This window comes from Chamaea fasciata, unplaced genomic scaffold, assembly GCF_029207755.1.
Source record: "Chamaea fasciata isolate MVZ Bird 193981 ecotype frontalis unplaced genomic scaffold, bChaFas1.0.hap1 SCAF_18, whole genome shotgun sequence".
Taxonomy (NCBI): Eukaryota; Metazoa; Chordata; class Aves; order Passeriformes; family Sylviidae; genus Chamaea; species Chamaea fasciata.
Window position 1 is genome coordinate 3,386,617 of NW_027094103.1, and position 17,513 is coordinate 3,404,129.

A 17,513-nucleotide genomic window follows, 5' to 3' on the forward strand; every position below is an offset into this window, starting at 1 on the left:
TAAGGGAAATTTAAGTTTGTCCGTGGTTTTCTTTTGGGTTTGTTTGAGGGGTTTTGTTCATTTATTTTGGGAAGCTGCGGAGGGGGGACGGCTTTTTATTTGGTTTATTTTAGAAAAATGTGTTGGAGAAGATGGAGATGATAGAAGGGAAAAACGCCAGTAATGTTTCCCTGGCAAGCACAATTTTCTTCTGCCTCATGTAAAAGATGGGCTAACTACAGTGCAGATCTCATATTGTCGAGGTAGAGGCAGTAAAAAGCAGACAAAGGAACAGAATGTTTCCTAACTATGTCTGCCTTTTGTGTATTATCTCATAGGCAGTCCAGGAAAGAATCACAGAGTCACAGAATGGTTTGGGTTGGAAAGGACTTGAAGACCATCTCAATCCAATCCCTGCCATGGGCAGGCACACCCTTCGCCACACCAGGTTGCTCAAGCCCCATCCAACTTTGCCTTGAAGGCTTTAGAGGGACAGGGCAGCCAGAGCTTCTCTGAAAAGAAGCTGTCTTTGATCAGTATTGAGAAAGTTTAGCATGGTGACCTGAGCACTAGACCCCAAAAAAATGACCAAAAGCTAAATGTGATGTGTTTTTCCAGACGCTCACCTGTCCGAAACACAGGGCTTCTTCCAAGAGGAGACTGACAGACGCCCTGATGATCAGTGCTGGCAGTTTCTCCTGGGCAAGAGGTAAAAGCAGGGAACTGCTGCAGATTCTCTAGAGCAATATGGACCTCTGGATCTAGGAAGAGATTTTAAATTAAAGCACTACACAATGTGGGGGAGGACTGTCAATATGCAAGTCATTTCAGGAGTCTAGGAGGTGCCAACTCATTTCTTTCCACCCTCTATTTGGAGACCAGTACAAGCCCTGCTGCTGGATGGAAGCAGTTTCTAGGCCTTTTTTTTGCCTTCTTCACTTTCCACTTTACATCGTGATACTATAAAAACAGTAAGAGAGAGCAACGTACACCATGGAGATAGCTGTGCCCTTGAATGCCCTCCATCTCTCCCAAAATGCACAAGCGTGCAGCAATTGCATAACATCACTGAACATCCTGACTAAAACAGCTTATGTTTTTCATTATACAGACATTGTTCCTAATACTTTGTAATCTTGTTCTAAGTACACACTACAAACTACAAGCCTCGGAGTTCATCCTATAGCTCAAGAAATCAGCTCAGCAACCAAGCATGACTGAAAATCCACCAGTTATGTGCCATCATAACTTACATTTGCCCTGTTTCTTGTTTTCTTCCATCTCAATCCTGCGTTCGCGCCGTCGTTCATCGCGAGCTTTCTTCTGCCGCAGACGTTTCCTCTTCTCAAGGTCATCTAGGAGCAGCGCACAACACTGGATATCAGAAAACCCACTCCAGCTCTGAGAACTACCTTATAACACATTAGTAACAAAACAGGCTTACAAACAACATATGCTCTTCCAAGCAGTTGGGATTTTTTTATTCTTTTTGTAATTGTTGTCTATGAAACAGCGAGTTGGGGCTGTTCTGTCTAGCAGTCATCAGACAGTTGGTCCAAGAGGAGTAAAGCTCTAATGTATGTTCATTTTCTACCACTAAAGAGATAAGAACAACTTCCCCTTCATGGCAGAACCCACGAGAAAGGTAGTACAAACCTGAAAACAACTCTAAAGTCTCCTTAGAGATGACAGGAGGCTTCAGAGCCAGTTCACAAATGCTGAACTCACAGGTGAGGGGCAAGTGACAGAGGTAGCGATGACGCTGTCTTATATCCTGATAAAGAGAGTCATATGTCACCACAAGGACTAGAGGCAGCCATGGTGATGAAGGGAAATAGAATGCACAACGTTCATCAAGTCAAATGGAAAAAAATAGCACCACTGACACAATAGTTACTTTAAAAACTACAAACATATGACAAATGCCCTGAGTCAGAATCAAATGTTCCAAGATCTCCATCAGCTACACCATAATCACACTTGGATGTAGTTACTTCAGCTTGCTTACTGATTTTCATGTTCTTCCTCCCTTCTCACTCACATCACTGGAATAAAATTCTGCAGTACCAGACTTGTAACACAATTATTTTTGTACTGGACCTACTAGGAAAAAAAAATATAGCGTGGCCTACTTATCAAAAGCAATATAAGGCCCAGCACCTTCCACAAATGCCCTTCACAGATTACCATCCCTACCCATTCATACTTATTATTCCTTACTACTGAAGAGAATCAAGTCTCCTCTACAATGACCAATCTGCTAAAGCAAGGCCCTTAATTAATAAGGAGATAAAGTAACTACCTCTGTCATGGAGTAGCCAGTTATCTCCACTACAGCTGCAGTTATCTTCTCTGGACTCTTCTCCAAGCTGCCATACTCACGCACGAGGCATCGAACGTTCACAGGGTGAAGGTACATGCACTGCCCATCCTCAGCTGAAAAGCAAGACATCAGCACTTCTCTGCCTGTTCATTTCCAGTACCCTTCTCCCCACCTCAGGACATCCTCCACTAATAAAAGGTCCTTTCTGAGTGCCTATGGGACTTTTATTGCACAGGGGTTAGCTGCATCTAATTAACTGACAAACATTCCTCAAGGAGGGTCCCAAAGGAGGCATCTTTGCCCGTGTTTACAGGATTTCATTGCACTGACCTTGATAGAAATAGTAAAAAGGAGAGTTGCCAAGATGTCCACTGCTAACTGTATCTTTAGATTCCTGGCAGCTTGTTTCAGCTGGATTTGGTTCCTCTACGGTGCTCATAACAGGCTCTTCTACAGTGTCCACCTCAGGAACTTCCTCCTCATCCAGCACTGCCTCTTCTACTTCCACAGGAGGCGAAAAGGAACTTGCCAGGTCAGAGGCAGGCTCCACAAGCTCCTCATCGAATGCAGAGAGATATTCCACATCACACTACCACAGCAGAGAGGACAGAGTTAGTACCACACCACCTACATCAAACATTATCATCTCTGCAAAAATCTTTGGCACGAGTTCACTGCACACTGCAGCGTGAAGTGGCAGAATTAAGTGTTAACAGGATCTGCCAGAGCACATTTGTCACCCACCTTTTTCTCTTGGGAAACAGCAGGTTCTACAGCTTTGGAGCTTTCTAGGACCAATTCTTCCACAGCTGCACTGATTCCAGCAACGCCATTGTTTTTATCCTGGTCAGCAGAGAGTGCTGTTTCTCGCTCCTGTGGATCATCCAAAGGGATCAAGTTTCAATTCGCCATTTAAGCCAAGAGACCACCCCCATAGTTATTTTTAGCCTTGCCCTGGCATTCCTTTACTGGAACACCATCCCATAAAAACCATTCTGCTGTGTTATCCTGAACACCACATCAGATATCTGGGGCCCCAAGGCTACAGTCTCCTCCGACGTGTATAATACAACTCCAGCAGCAAACACCAGCAACTTGCTGGAGACCAGAATAATCACACACAACCATCCATGCAGCAGAACAAGGACGCTCAGCACTCAGCACACTCATAAAAATAAAGCTACTAAAAGCCTCCCAAGAGGTTGTTACCTTCAGCTCCTGGATAGCTGCCTCAATGAAACAGGCTTCTGGGGTGTGTTTTTCTTCCTCATACTGTTTCAGTAATGCGGCTTTCTCCTCCAGGATCACCAGCTGCAAGACTTGCTCCCTGGATGCCAGAAGCAGCTTTGAATACTGACTGTGCTGGTCATCTGCACAGGAGCACCAAATCATTAATGTCTGCACACAGAGCCACCAGTTAGGACTGCTGCTTCTTCTCAAGTTTTGCTACCGCTCACTTTTGTGAGTTAATCCCCCAGGGCAGACACCACTCAGCAGGAGTTTGATACAGACTCCACAAATTACCATTGTATCACAAGCTGGTGTCACGTAGCTGTTCTGACACCTATCTCCCCCACACAGCAGCTCATCTGCCACTTCACCACTGAGTTGCTACACATCAGTAAAAATCAAGCCCAAACTTCTACACTGTAGGAGCATCACCTCTGAGAAGCCTTGAGGATGTCAAAGCTTCCTGAAACAATGCAGTCTGCAGCTTCTTGCTCTTTCCTCAGAAATACTGCTGTTGGAAATTTCTGCAAAGCCACCCACCCTGGTTCAGCTCAAACTAGTTCATAAGCCCATACATGTTAAAAACCCATACTAAACATTATTATGAGTTTTTTACAAGAAGCACAGCAGAAACAGTAAGCTAAAGAATTGCAGTTTAGCCAAAGGTGACCATTGCTGTTACTTTACAGCAACCACAGCACCCCATATTAACACAGTCCCTGTATTCACTGCTCCCCAAGGGGCCAACCTTGTCTACAGACACCAAGTTAATGGTGAGTTTCCTGGCTTTAGATGGTTCTCAAATCCTGTATTTGTTCTTTTATTTGTTTCATGAAAGGACTTAAAGCCCCCTGGTTTCAAATACTGAGAAACATGAAAAACCACAGCCTGCACGCTGGATATCCATCACATGTTAGAAGACTTGACTTTTTCCAGAGAGATTAAATGCATGCAGCCTTTCCTAAATGTGACTGCAAAATGAAGTGAGCCAAGACAGCCCACAAAGCAGCAATGTTCAGTAAAATTATTTCTTTAGTCACAAAATTTTTGCGATACTAACAGATAAGATGATGATGAGTTAGTCACACTCTTGACTGGAGAAAACTGAAGATGTCAGGCAACAGATGTTTGGAATAGGTTTGCAATAATTTTGATTATTTCCCCATAGCATTCACTGACTTCAGTTGATAAGTGAAGATGATGAAAACCTTGTTGAAGATTACAGCCTTGAAATAGTTTAGACACAGAGACAGTTATTTTTGTGAAGCTGTATAATGAGTCAGGAGGAAAAAAGTTAAGGACACTGAAGAGCCAATAAAAGCAGTAAGAGTCACATCAATGACTGCAGGATACAAAGGACTCATCAAACTACAAGCAGTGACTGTGAAGGCAGGACTCTGCAGTTCAGCCACTTGAAGGGGAACAGCACACAAGTTAAGCCTTTACAGAAAAGTGTGAGTACAAAGTTTACTGTCAATATGCGGTCATTAAGCTTTTCTGCTGCTAAGCCCCACGTTTTGCAGTCTGGTGTTTTAAGACGACAGCGTGGCATTGCCAGGGTCAATTATCCCTACACAAATCCTGGTCACAGTCAGAAACAGGACTCCAACCACCAGGATTCAGATCCACTCACCTCTGATGTAAACAGGCTGAACCACATTCATCCACTGGGATTTGGGCAGTGCGACCAGAACACCTTTCTCTCTTCTCATCAGTTGCATCGTAATGGTGTCACCAATTGCATACTGACGTGTTTCCATGGCAACAACACTGCAACGTACGGAGGAGGTTAGCAGTGTAAAAATAACATTTCAGAAAGATGCGGGATTTAGTAAGTATTGTCTCACCTCTTGAGATCCTTCTTATGAACAGAGCCGTAACAAATAGGACACTTACTCCAGGTCTTCTCACTCAGGGAGAGATAGTGAAGGATACATGCCCAGCAGAAGATGTGCCCACAGCGGGTGATCTTGGCAGCAGTTGGTGGGTACAGACATATGGGGCAAGAGGGCACCTCATGGCTACAGATCCGCTGAAATGGCACATCGAAAGAACAGTACAAGTTTTAGACTCAAATCAGATCCTGGGATCCAGAATAAGCCACCTGTAAGATCTACTCTAACGTATTATCTCCCAGCTCTCTAGGCTCTATTTACCAAGAAATTAGTGCACTGTGAACTAACACCTTCAGACTGCACACAGAATAACCTACTAAGCAACCCATCTTATATCTTATTTCTACTCTAATGACATTAAAAAGTGAATCTTCTCATGCTTCCCCTCACGTATTCACCATCTCTAAGAGTCAGCAGCATCTTCATCATGAGAATTCAGAGAGTGAGAAGATGGCAAGCGAGCTCTGTGGCCTCTCCCACAAGCAGACTTGTGCAGCCCTGCGGAACTGTGAGACTGAACTTACCCACTTCCATGAACATGCTAGGTCTAGCCAGACACTTTGGTAGCATCTCTGTGTGGCAGAGACAGAACTGCCAAGCAAGCACCTAGATTTTTTCAGCTCTCTTGTAGTGACAGGTAACAGCCTACCTCCTTCTCCACCTACACCGTGCACCAGACTGTCTTGGCAGATATAAATTTCTGCTTGAGGCAACCCAAAACTTCTGACCACAATTCTCAAGAGATTTTCCATTTTGTTGCTAGGCAAGATAGGCCACCTATGCACAGAATAATTCTTCAAAATTCTACACTCTAGTCCTCTTCCATGGACTCATGCCCAAGTTTTCTGTTAATATCTCGATCACAAGGACTCTGTCTACAGAATGTCAGATACTATTTTTGATGAGCTCCCATCTGCGAAAGCAAGAAGAAGCTGCTAATTTTCCTAATAGATTTTAGCACTTCTCTTTTCCTGTCATGAAAGTATTTCATAATATATTCCATGACAGATCCTTCCCAGTATTGTGGGAGTGACAGAAAAGGCCTCAACTCAAAAACAGCTGAGTTTTATGTAACATCACAGAGGGAAAGAGGTAGTTAAAGACAGGTTGAGATTCTTAAGAAGGGAAAAAAAAAAATCTAGCCCATCACAACTGACCACTTGCTCCACAAAGTCCCAGTTGACCAAGGTATCTGGATCAGCAAAGTGGACTGTGTAGTCCTGTTCTTCAGAGACAACAAACTGGCAGCTGGGGAAAGGCAAAGAGACAGATGATCCACTCAGTTGTTTCTAAAAACTTTTTGAGAACTATCCTACAGGATTCTCTGAGCTTCTTCTTTGTCCAGCAGAAAACTGCTGGATGCAGTCAGTAACTTCTATCAACAAGAAATCACGAGTTCAGTTCACAAGCAGATTTTCAGGATACAGGTGTGTCTAATTTCAGTTAGACACAACATCACAGAGTAAGTACAGAATGAGCCAGGCAGACTGGTTTTCCAGACACGTGTAAGAAACAGTCAGCTGCAATGGGGATCTATTAAAAAACGGGATCCACAAGGGGAAAAATATTGTCACAAAAGCTACAGTTACTGGGGCTCCTGCAAATAGACTTCACTGCAATAAGCCACAAAACATTATGGAGAAACCAGAAGCATCAATGCTGAAAATACTTTTTATCTTTAATATTATCAGGGATAGGACATCCTGAACACACTTCAAGTTCTGGGGAAATTTCCAGTCAAAAAGGAATTCTGCTGCTAGGTTACTGTATTGATCACCATTTGGGTTATACTACATACTTTAGGGCCCACTAAATAATCACCATTTTAAGAACTAAGACCCACAAAAGTAACTGCCTTTGGGACTTAAAAACTCACATTAGCTTCCATCTAGAAACTACTATCCCTGCCATCTCAACAAACCAACTTTTGGAAAAAATCAACCATCTTCTATAAGGAACTATACAGATTTTCCCAAATAGGAGTGTCATGTCCCAAAGCCATGCTTGAAAATTTGAGATGATTTTTGTGAGTATCTAAAGGACTCACTCCATCAGATACCCTGCAAACAGGTGAAGACAATATCCCTTTAAAACAGTCATTACCACTAAGAACACTACAGAAAGGTAACTTGACCCTGGAAAAGACTAATACAGTTAGTCAAGCCCAAATACAGTTCCCTGGCTGGTCACCCCTTACAGCTCCATGTCTCTGCAGAAATCTCAGAGCCCCGTGGATCTCGCACTCACTTGGCCTGCAGGAAGAGTTCCTTGTTGAACGGTTTATGTCCCCACTTGTTCCTTTTCCCCCAGTTGCCATGTCCATTCCCATCAAAATGTCCTGCTTGGCCACGGGGTTCAAAGGTGAAGTTCAGTAAGTGGTTCAGATTAATCTTCTTGGGACCAGAGAACTGGGCAGGGCTGAACTCTGCCCGTTGAGCCTCTGCTACCTAAGAGAGAACAGCATTTGTCAGAAATTGCTGGAGTTTACAGCAAAGGCATCAGTACAGTGGACGTCCAGGCTCCACACAGAACATGCACCATCTACTCACTCACCTTCTCCCATCCCTGTTCTGCAAATCAAGTAGTGCAGCATTAGAAACGCATGAGAACCTGAAAGTCAGAACTCAGTGGTCTTACCCCACACTGAGCAAAAGGAGGAGAGAGTTAAAACAACCCCAAAGACAAGTAAAAGCTGGCAAAACATAGTCAAGAAGAAGTTGTCCGAATCCTGACAATACTCTTTAAGACAGTAATACAAGCCTCATCACTGTTTGCACAGACTGTACTTGTTCTGGTTAGTTTTCATATAATGAAGCAATGAATCAGAATTTAACAGAGGCAGCAGGTGAATTTTCAGCCAGTGATCAAGGTGAAAAATACTGCTCATCCATCAACACTGAAAAAACAGAGTATCAGTTAGAGCCCACAAACATTCTACAGCATTTAGATCCACATCAGCATAAAGTTTTACCTTGATATCAGCAAGGCCAATACAATTACTTTCACAATACCACTATCACCTGTAAATTTGTGCCCCTGAAGTGGTTGGACACAATCAATCTTCAGAGGGCAAACTTTGGCCTGTTTAGAAGATTGGTTGGCAGAGTCCCTTGGGAGCCAATGCTGAAGGGCAGGAGTCCAAAAGACTGGATATTCTGCAAGAAATCCTAAAGGCACAGGAACATGCTGTCCCCTTGTGCCAAAAAACGAGCCAAATACGAGGGGAAGACAAGCCTGTCTCAACTCTCATTTAAAAAAGAGAGTTTCAAATGGAACTCAGAAAAAAAAAGGAATTTATGACCTGAGGAAGAAGGCACGGGAACTCAGCAAGACTACAAGGATGCCATGAGGTTATGCAGGGAAAGTAGAGAAGGGCCAAAGCCTGACTAGAACTTAATCTGGCCACTGCTGTAAAAGACAAAAAGATGTTTCCATAAATACATCAGGTACAAAGAGAGGTAAAGAAAATCCCCATGTTTTATGGGATGCAGAAGGAAACACAGTGGCAAAGGGTGAGGAAAAGGCTGAGGTTCTTAATGCTTTCTGTCCCTCAGCTTTCAATAGTAAGACCAGTTGTCCTCAAGGTACCCAGCCCCCTGAGGGGGAAGACTGGGAGAAGGAGCAGAATGAAGCCCCACACTCCAGAGAAGCTGTGACCTGCTGTGGCACTCACACAGCCCCAGGGCCATGGGCTGGATGGGATCCACCCACAGTGACTGAGGCAGCCAGCAGCAGTGATCATCACTTACCAGCAGTCCTGGCAAACTGGAAGGTCCCAGCTGACTGGAAGTCAGCAAATGTGACACACACCTACAAACAGGGCTGGAAGGAGGATCTGGGGAATTACAGGCCTGTCAATCTGACCTCCACGATGGGCAAGGTTATGGAGGAGATCTTCCTTCAAGCCATCACACAGACAGGACAACCAGGGGATCAGGCCCAGCCAACGTGGGTTTATGAAAGGCAGGTTCTGCCTGACTAACCTGATCTCCTCCTATGACAAGGTGACACAGTGCATGAGGGAAAAGCTGTGGGTGTTTTCTCCCTGGACCTTAGAAAAGCCTGCGGCACAGTTTCTCACAGTATTCTCCTGAGGAAACTGGCTGCCCATGACTTGGCTAAGCACATCACACCAAGCAAAAAACCCGTCTGGATGGCTGGACCCAGCGGGTGGAGGGACATGGGGTGACATCCAGCTGGGCTCCCACTAGTGGGGTACCCCAGAGCTCAGTACTTGGGCCAGTGCTGTTTAATGCCTTACCAAGAACCTGGACCAGGGGATTGAGGGCACCCTATGCAAGTTCACAGATGACACCAAGTTGGGTGGGAATGTAGATGTGCTGGAGGATAGGAAGGCCCTGCAGAGGGATCTGGACAGGCTGGACTGATGGGCCAAGGCCAACAACACCAAGTGCCAAGTCCCACACTTGGGTCACAACAGCCCCTTGGAATGCTCCAGGCCTGGGAAAGAGCAGCTGGAAAGCTGCCCATCAGGAGAAGACCTGGGGGTGTTGGTAAAGAGGAGCTGGACATGAACCAGGTGTGCCCAGATGGGCAAGGCAGCCAATGGCACCTGGGCTGAACTAAAAACAGCGTGGCCAGCAGGAACAGGGCAGTGAATTGTGTCACTCCGTATTTCCACAAAGGACCCGTGTCATGAGATGTGTACAGGGTCTGTCTTGGCACCCATCCCTCAGATGGCATTTTTTCTTAGAGCAAAGAGCACTCCTCTTCTGCAGCTGCCAAGCTGCTCTGCTCACACTCCCTCTGGCATCTCAATGATGTTAGCACCTCTCATTACTCTCTCCCTTCCCAACCCAGGAACTGAACACAGCAGATCTGTCTGGGCAGCAGGTCAGGGTGATCCTCTCATCCCAAGAAAGGAGGCCTTGGAGTCATGGCATTACACTTCTCACCTCATCTCGTCTTCCACCATTAGAAGAGCTAAAAGGTTTGCCACCTCCGCCGCTGCCTCCCCTCTGAGGGGGCATCTTGTTAAAAGCTTTGCTTTTCTGTGAACTGGAGCGACGGGGCTGACTGGAAAAGTTCTCATTTTTGGAATATGAAGTTTCTCTTTTACGATTATAACGCTGTTTGGATCCACTCGCACTCTTTCCATCTGAAAGGAAAAGAAAAGAGGAGTCAGATCAGCAGCCTCAGAGCTGGCCCCATGTACTGCACCCCAGCTAAATTCACCTCAGAGATGAGCTCACCTCAGCCACTAACATAAGGGTAGTGTTTAACAGGGCATTAAATCCCCCCAGCAACCCAAACCACTTCATTCCTATCACTGCCCAAAGAGCTTGTCAAAGCGTTTAAAAGAATGTATTTGCTGTGCCCTATCCTTTAGAAAAGAAGTTGAATTTCTTTTTTTCCAGATTTGGAATTGCCACCACCAGATATTAGTGTGTTGCCTGGTACATCAGTTATAAACACTAACATCACATACCACACCTTCATGCCCCATTACAAGAACTGACAACAACTATTTTTTCTCATTTAGTTTGCCTAAACCACACAATTTATCATATTTATCACATAGTATTGATTATTTTATATTATAAAATACACTGCTGCCTGCATTTTCCTTGAAGGCTTCTATTGCCTGTTTTCACTCACTTCTGCACTCTATGCTTAAAAGATCCCATCAGATCTAATTCTGTTTAAAAAATACTTTTATATCATCAGGCCAACAAATGCTAATTGATCTTGAAGCAGAAACCAAACACTTCGTGGCCTTGCAGGGCACATACCTAAGACCTAAGTCCACCAACCTATGCAACAAGAACTGTTTGCCAAAAACTACTTAGCACACCACCGACCCTAACACAGGACACGGTGGTGAAGCACAAAGCAAAATACTGCAGGAATAAAGTGCAGAAAAATCAGTCCAGCTCTTGAGAGGGGTTTTCTGTGCCTCAACAGCTGCTAAATCAAACTGCCAGAACACAGTTAATGCTTTGAAGGTATCTCTAGTAGTCATAACACAAGATCAGAGTTGCCCGAGTACACAACAGGCTGCACACTGGCTGCTTAACCTGGCACTTCCACCACCTGCCCCAAGTTCTATTTGTAGCAGAGGTATGGTGATAAGCTCAGAAACAAAACTCCTCAGGCCCCACAAGACATCTACCCACATCAGCCAGCCCCAAAGTCGCTCTGGATACTCAGTAAACATTACACAAACAGCAAGACCTCACACTGTATCTAGTTGCATTTCATAAAAGCCTATTAGTTTCTCTTTTCCCACTTTGTAGTCTTCCTCCCCACCCCTTAACATAAATCCTACATGGCAAACACATCCCTGTGATTCAGGATCACGTTTCTCATATGGGCAGTTTCGCTGCCAGTGCTTCCAGTTTTTCCCTTTCCCATCTACCCAAGCATTTAAAACAGCTGGAATGGGATCATCCACATAAAGTATCTTTTGTTGTTGTTAAATTAAGTTTTTTCTTCCATCTGTCCCCCAGAAAAGATGAGCTGAGAACAGGATGGTCCGTGTGTTATTGTACCTTACTGAGGATCCAACTTCTTAAGACTAAACTAAGTAATAAAAGTGGTTGGACCAGGTTCTGTGCTGTTTCTTGCACTTATTTGGCTGCAACTCCAGCTAAAACAGGACACTATCATTACTTTCACACGACGTGACAGGCCCATATTGCAGAGAAACTTCATCATCAGAACTGGTCATTTACTCTGCTATTCAAAAGGTTGATCCTTTAATTCAGAACTAAACCAACTCTGTCAGAACCACAGCGGTGTAACTCAAACACATGCCTGCAGAGCTGGCAGTGCTTTAATGCACATCAGGCTAAAAAGACATGGCTTGAGTGTTATCAGGAAAAAACACACCAGAAGCTGCCAAGTACTGAGGGTGTGACCAGGTCTGGCTGAATGATTAGACAGACCTTTTTTGAGAACGTTTGAAGGGAAGAAGGATTAACCAACACCTCAGAGTATCTGGTAAAAAATTAAGTTGTTTTGAAGAGGTTTGGACTAGTCCTTAAGTTACTCAGGAGCAGAACTGTCAGTTTAGAGCTCAACTACCCCCTCAAATCTGGAATTTCAGCAAATGTACTAGAGGGGCACACACTTGTTGTGTCTGTACCACTTTGCAGCTTCTCTGCAATCTTCAAACAGGGAAAAGAAACAACTCAAAAAAGTCAGTCTAAAGTGGTGTTTACAAGGCCCAGAACAAGGAACACTCACCCCTGGAGCTGACAGAAGAATTTCCTACCACTTAAAGTTTTAATCGAGTTACTCACCACCAACTTTGCCAGTCAGACGGTTTACACACATTCCTGTCATACTACAGGGCCTTTTAAGGCACATCCTAGAGCCTTTGGGAGTCACTTTAGTGACTCTCACACTTCATAGGAAAGAGCTCCTTTTTAAAAAGACCCTGCAACAATCTAACAATGCTTCAAACCTGATTTTACAGGCCAGTAGTTTCACCCCCACCACCAGGAGAATAAGTGACCTCAGTAGAAGCCTGGTCCATCAGAGTAGCAATGAAATTGGTCAGCAGAAAACCAGGAGCTTGGAGAATGCACCTGTAAATTGGAACAGCTTTCCCCCACCATGACTCTAAGCAATGCTGCTCCTTCCAGCCTTTCCAGCATGCCACACGTCAGGGGGCCCTCTGCTTTCTATCACCCATGCCAGCACCGCCACAAAGAGCAGGGCAGGACAGGCTGCACTCAGGGAGAGAAAAGTGGAAGATTCTCACTGCCATCCTCTCTTGTGAGATCCCAGTTTTAAGATTAAGTTTGGATTTGGTTGTTTCTTTTTTGCTTGTTTTCTTAGCAAATTAGGAGTTAGCAACAGCCAGAGTGCTGGTGAGGTACTTACTCTTCACTCAGGTCCTCAGTTAGTCCTTTTGCTGTTTCCATGACATCTAACCTATATACACACAGATTGTGTGGCTTTATCTACTCATTCACACCCCAAGAGACTTATAAAAAACACTGTCTGTAGAATTTAAAAACACTAACAATAAAACTGTTCTGGCATTTTGGAGCAACCCCTGAGATCTGTGGTTTCTCCTGCTGCTAGAGGACCTGTATCTCCAAAGATCCAGAGAGAGGAGATGAAGTTCACAGCATCAGAAGCAGCTGTAGGTGACAACACTGGCACTGGAGCTGCAATACTGGTTTGCTGTTAGGGTGAGAACTGCTGTTTCCTTCCATCTCTTTTCCGCTGAGCTGTGCTGAAGCCAGCAGCATTGCATAAGGGGCTGGATCACACTAAAGCCACAGGGTGGCTTCATGAAAACACACAGAGGCCCCTGCTGTGCTGCCAAGGCAAACATCCCTGTGAGCAGGAGCTGACCCAGCTCCCACAGCCCAGCCGGCTCACACGGGGTGGGATAAGGCCCAGAACATCTGTGACAACTAACACTGTCCATCAGCTCCTGAGGACTGCAGACAACCCCAACAAGCCTGTGTTGCCTCAGCTACTTCATTCCACTCCAACTGGATGTGACTCCTGTTGGCACACTAATACAACATAAAGAAACTTCTCTGTTGGAAATTTTCGATTTAATTTAGTCTCTGAGGCCAAATTTGAAAGACAGGAGGAATCAAACTTCCACAAACACAGTACTCTATTTAGCCAATTTCCAGTGAAAGAGAAGCTACCAGAAGGATTCAGGAACATCCATTTCTTCATTTCCTCAGCTGGACAGTTCCAGCAGGTAACTTTGGAAAGCATCAAATGGCAAATGCTTGACTGAATTTAACCCAGTGACCATCTGAGCACAGTCTGTGCTCCATAAAATTACCTTCAACTTCAGAAGAGATGTAAGATTCCCAGAACACATCCTACACCTGTCCTTAAAGGGGTGCACCAACCACATCAGCTCCAGGACAGTGATAAGGAACTCAAGACAAAGATTCCATACGGTGACATGCCATGAAAACATAGCCACAGCTTTACCCAGCTGCATCCTCTGTAGCTGTTTGCCCTAATTTCACCAAGGGAATGTTTTCAGGACCTTTCAGTTAAGATGTTCCTAAATAAACATGTGCTCCTGTGAAAAGAGATTCTAATTTGTCTGGGTCTCTTTGACGCCCTGTAAAGGGAGCAACTCCTCCCTCTGCCCTCCACTGCAGCTCAGAAACAACTATCACTGAAGTGGAATTATGCCATGACAAGATTTTCCTCTGTCTTATTTTAAAAAAGAAGTTTTAAAAAGCTTTGGCATTTCTTTAATTAGAAGTTCTGGACTAGAAGAGTACAGTCTTCAGGACTTCTCTCCCACTGCTCCTGTGCTACCAGTGCCCTTTTCAAGCCTGTGAAAGGTGTCATTCCACAAAAATCACTTCACATTTTTATTCTGGGCTGGAACAACAGACCTTTTATGTCCTTCCTCAGTCCAGATACTGTGTCTTCTACACGAAGGGATACCAGCCACAGCACAAATCATCCTAACCCCTTCCTGAAGGATGTTTGTATTCTGTGAATAATCCTCCACAGAGCATCACACACCACTATAAAAGAAGCTGGAGTGAAGAGGTGTCTCTGGGCAAGACAGGGACAGAAAAAGTTCTTCAAAAGACTTCCAAGTGTTTGAATTCGAAGTTAAAATTTCACTGTAATTGCACAGTTGCACCACAACCTGGAGAGCTGTGGGTGAATCACCTCCCATGTCCCACTTCTGTCAACCCTGTGGAAGGTCAATTAATACAGGTGAAGAGCAGGTAATACTTGGTTACCCAGGACATGATCATGCTTAGAAGGTCCAAAGAGGAGTCAAGAAACACCTCCCAGATATTTATTTTGTTAACCCTCTGGAGTGCACTGCTGCTTTCTCTGAGGCCTCAAGTAACACAGCCGAAACAAACCACTGAGGAGGAAGGAAATTAGCACAGCAGTGGTGGTGTAGCAACCTGTTGACACTCTCTCACATACTTCAAGGACTAAAATCACCAATTTTAATTGCTACTGCCCCATTTCTAGGTTTTAGGAAAAAAAAAAAAAAGTGTTGCCAGGAACACTCTCTTCCTATAAACAAGTTCAGAGAGCTAAGTGGGCTCAGGTCTTACCTTGGAATGACAGGAACCACACCAGCTTCTGACAAACTGCTCTGTCAGCAGAAGCAGCTGTTTGCAATTCCAGGTGTGACACTTTGGGTCGAATGCCAGGTGAGCAAACACCAGCCAGCTAACTCAGAGCTCCCCCAAAGCAGGTCACCCAAACCCCGGGGCTGTGCCCAAAGGGGAACGCGGACACCAGACCCCCTCGGGGAGGCGAAACAACACCGAACAAGACAAAGTTAAGGGCTCTACTCACAGCCACTGGTGAATGTATGGTCCTACTATAGCACCAGGGCTTTAGCTCTCAAGCTGATTACTCCAATACTAATGAAGATGAAGCATTAATCCCTAAAGGAAGAGGAGAGCAGGAATCCCAGCCCACCAAACAGCGAGCAAAGCCGGAAGAGCATGGCGAAGGAAACCAAAAACAGGCAGTGACCTGAAACGCCGCCTATTACACCCGGCTGAGACACAAACAACCCGACAGGGCGAAGTCCAGCCCCGCACACACCCAAGGGGGCCCCGAGGCCCCTGTCCCCGCAGCCCCCGCGCACCCCGCCAGCCCTTACCGCCTTTGGGCTTAGACTCCCCCGCGGCGGGCCCGGCGCTGGGGGCCCGCGGCTGCTGCCCTTTGCTGCCGGCCGAGGCTCCGGGCGCACCGGGGCCGCAGGGGCTGCTCTTGTCCATGGCGGGGGCCGCGGGGGTGGCGCCGGGCGGGCTCTGCAGCATCAACGGGCGCCCCGGGCGAGCGGCGGCCCTGGGCGGGGGGGCACGACGGGCGCTGGCGGAGCCGGCGGGGGCCCAGGCTCATGGCCCGCGGGGGCGACCGGCGGGGGCGGCGCAGCGCGGACTCGGCCTCCTTCATGGCGACATCTTCTCGCTGCTCCGCTCGAACCGGGGAAGGCCGCGGGAGGCCGGGCCGGGCCTGCGGGGCTCCGGGCGCGGGAGAGAGAAGAGCTGCTCACGGAGCCCCGCGGGGCCCGGCGCTGCTGCCGCCCGAGGGGTCGGCACCACCCCGGCACCCACCGGCTGCTCGGCGCCGCACCGGCCCCGGCTCGGCCGCCGCTGCCCCGTAATGGCGACGAGTCGCCCGCAGCAGTGGCCGGACCCGGATGCAGCCGGTCCGGGCGGGGCCCCGGGGCATGACGGGATTTGTAGTCCGGGGCCGCGCGGGGCGCGCCGGGAGCTGCGGGCCGCGCCCCGCCCAGAGCCCCGAGCGCCGGGGCCGGCCCTCGCTCCCCGCCCGGCGCCCACGGCATCGCCGCCGCCTCAGCAGCGCCCCACAGGACGGACAATCAGTCGGTATGAAATCGTTGCCACCGATTTGTAGCAAATAACCGAAAAAGTTTGGGTTTTTTTCTTTAAAAAGTACCTTATCAGGCCTACTTGAAGTGGTGTTTTTAAACTTTTCCCTCAAAGCAAAAGGGGAAAAAAACCCACAAGGCAGCTCAGATTCTAAAGCCATTTCTGATGACCTTTAAAATGCGTTCTTGAATGCATCTCCTGATGCCTTTTCCATTATTTTAGGGATGAGAGCTTCAAGTTCTGTGGGAGAGCAATTCCCACCTTCTTAAAAAAACGTATGTGTGGAGCACGTACGGGCATCTATAAATAGTATTTTAAGAAAAGCCTCATAATGGCCTTATTTTAATACCTGATTTTTCCCTATTTAGGTCTATTATTCTTAGGATTACTGACCAAACTGTGAGTGTAGTTACCACAGTGTTTAGATCTTCTGGATTTGAGGGGAAAAAAACCCTCAACTTTCTAACAAAGTTGTTCCTCCACATTTGAAAAAAAAAAAAAAAAAGAAAAGAAATAGCAAAATAGCACACGCAGTACCAGGAAGAGAGTATAGAAACACAAAACTTTTAAAAGCAAAACACAACATTTTTATTAGCAAATTAGCTGGCTGTGGAAAGAAAAAAAAATACAAGGAAGTCTTCGCCCAAATAAAAACGACCATATAGTTCAGACAGTGTTCAATAGGAAGATCTTAGCAGCAAAACTTGCCCTCGTTACTCGCGCTGCAGTGCCACACTCAACACT

The 17,513-nt window shown here is 46.1% G+C and overlaps 1 protein-coding gene across 2 annotated transcripts in view; it reads right to left on the reverse strand.

Annotated features, from left to right (window-relative positions):
- RNF10 (ring finger protein 10) overlaps window positions 1-16,566 on the reverse strand; it is a 34,264-nt gene extending 17,698 nt beyond the window's left edge. For both annotated transcript variants that reach the window (XM_066199883.1, XM_066199882.1), the window contains exons 1-13: window positions 16,034-16,566; window positions 10,344-10,546; window positions 7,675-7,874; window positions 6,585-6,675; window positions 5,380-5,564; window positions 5,166-5,302; window positions 3,512-3,672; window positions 3,047-3,175; window positions 2,633-2,891; window positions 2,282-2,415; window positions 1,636-1,753; window positions 1,233-1,334; window positions 606-740 (exon numbers count right to left, since the gene is read on the reverse strand). In XM_066199883.1, coding sequence (XP_066055980.1) covers window positions 606-740; window positions 1,233-1,334; window positions 1,636-1,753; window positions 2,282-2,415; window positions 2,633-2,891; window positions 3,047-3,175; window positions 3,512-3,672; window positions 5,166-5,302; window positions 5,380-5,564; window positions 6,585-6,675; window positions 7,675-7,874; window positions 10,344-10,546; window positions 16,034-16,193 — 2,014 coding nt within the window. In that variant the 5' untranslated portion in view covers window positions 16,194-16,566. The remainder of the gene's footprint in view (window positions 1-605; window positions 741-1,232; window positions 1,335-1,635; window positions 1,754-2,281; window positions 2,416-2,632; window positions 2,892-3,046; window positions 3,176-3,511; window positions 3,673-5,165; window positions 5,303-5,379; window positions 5,565-6,584; window positions 6,676-7,674; window positions 7,875-10,343; window positions 10,547-16,033) is intronic.
- Window positions 16,567-17,513: the final 947 nt, after the last annotated feature.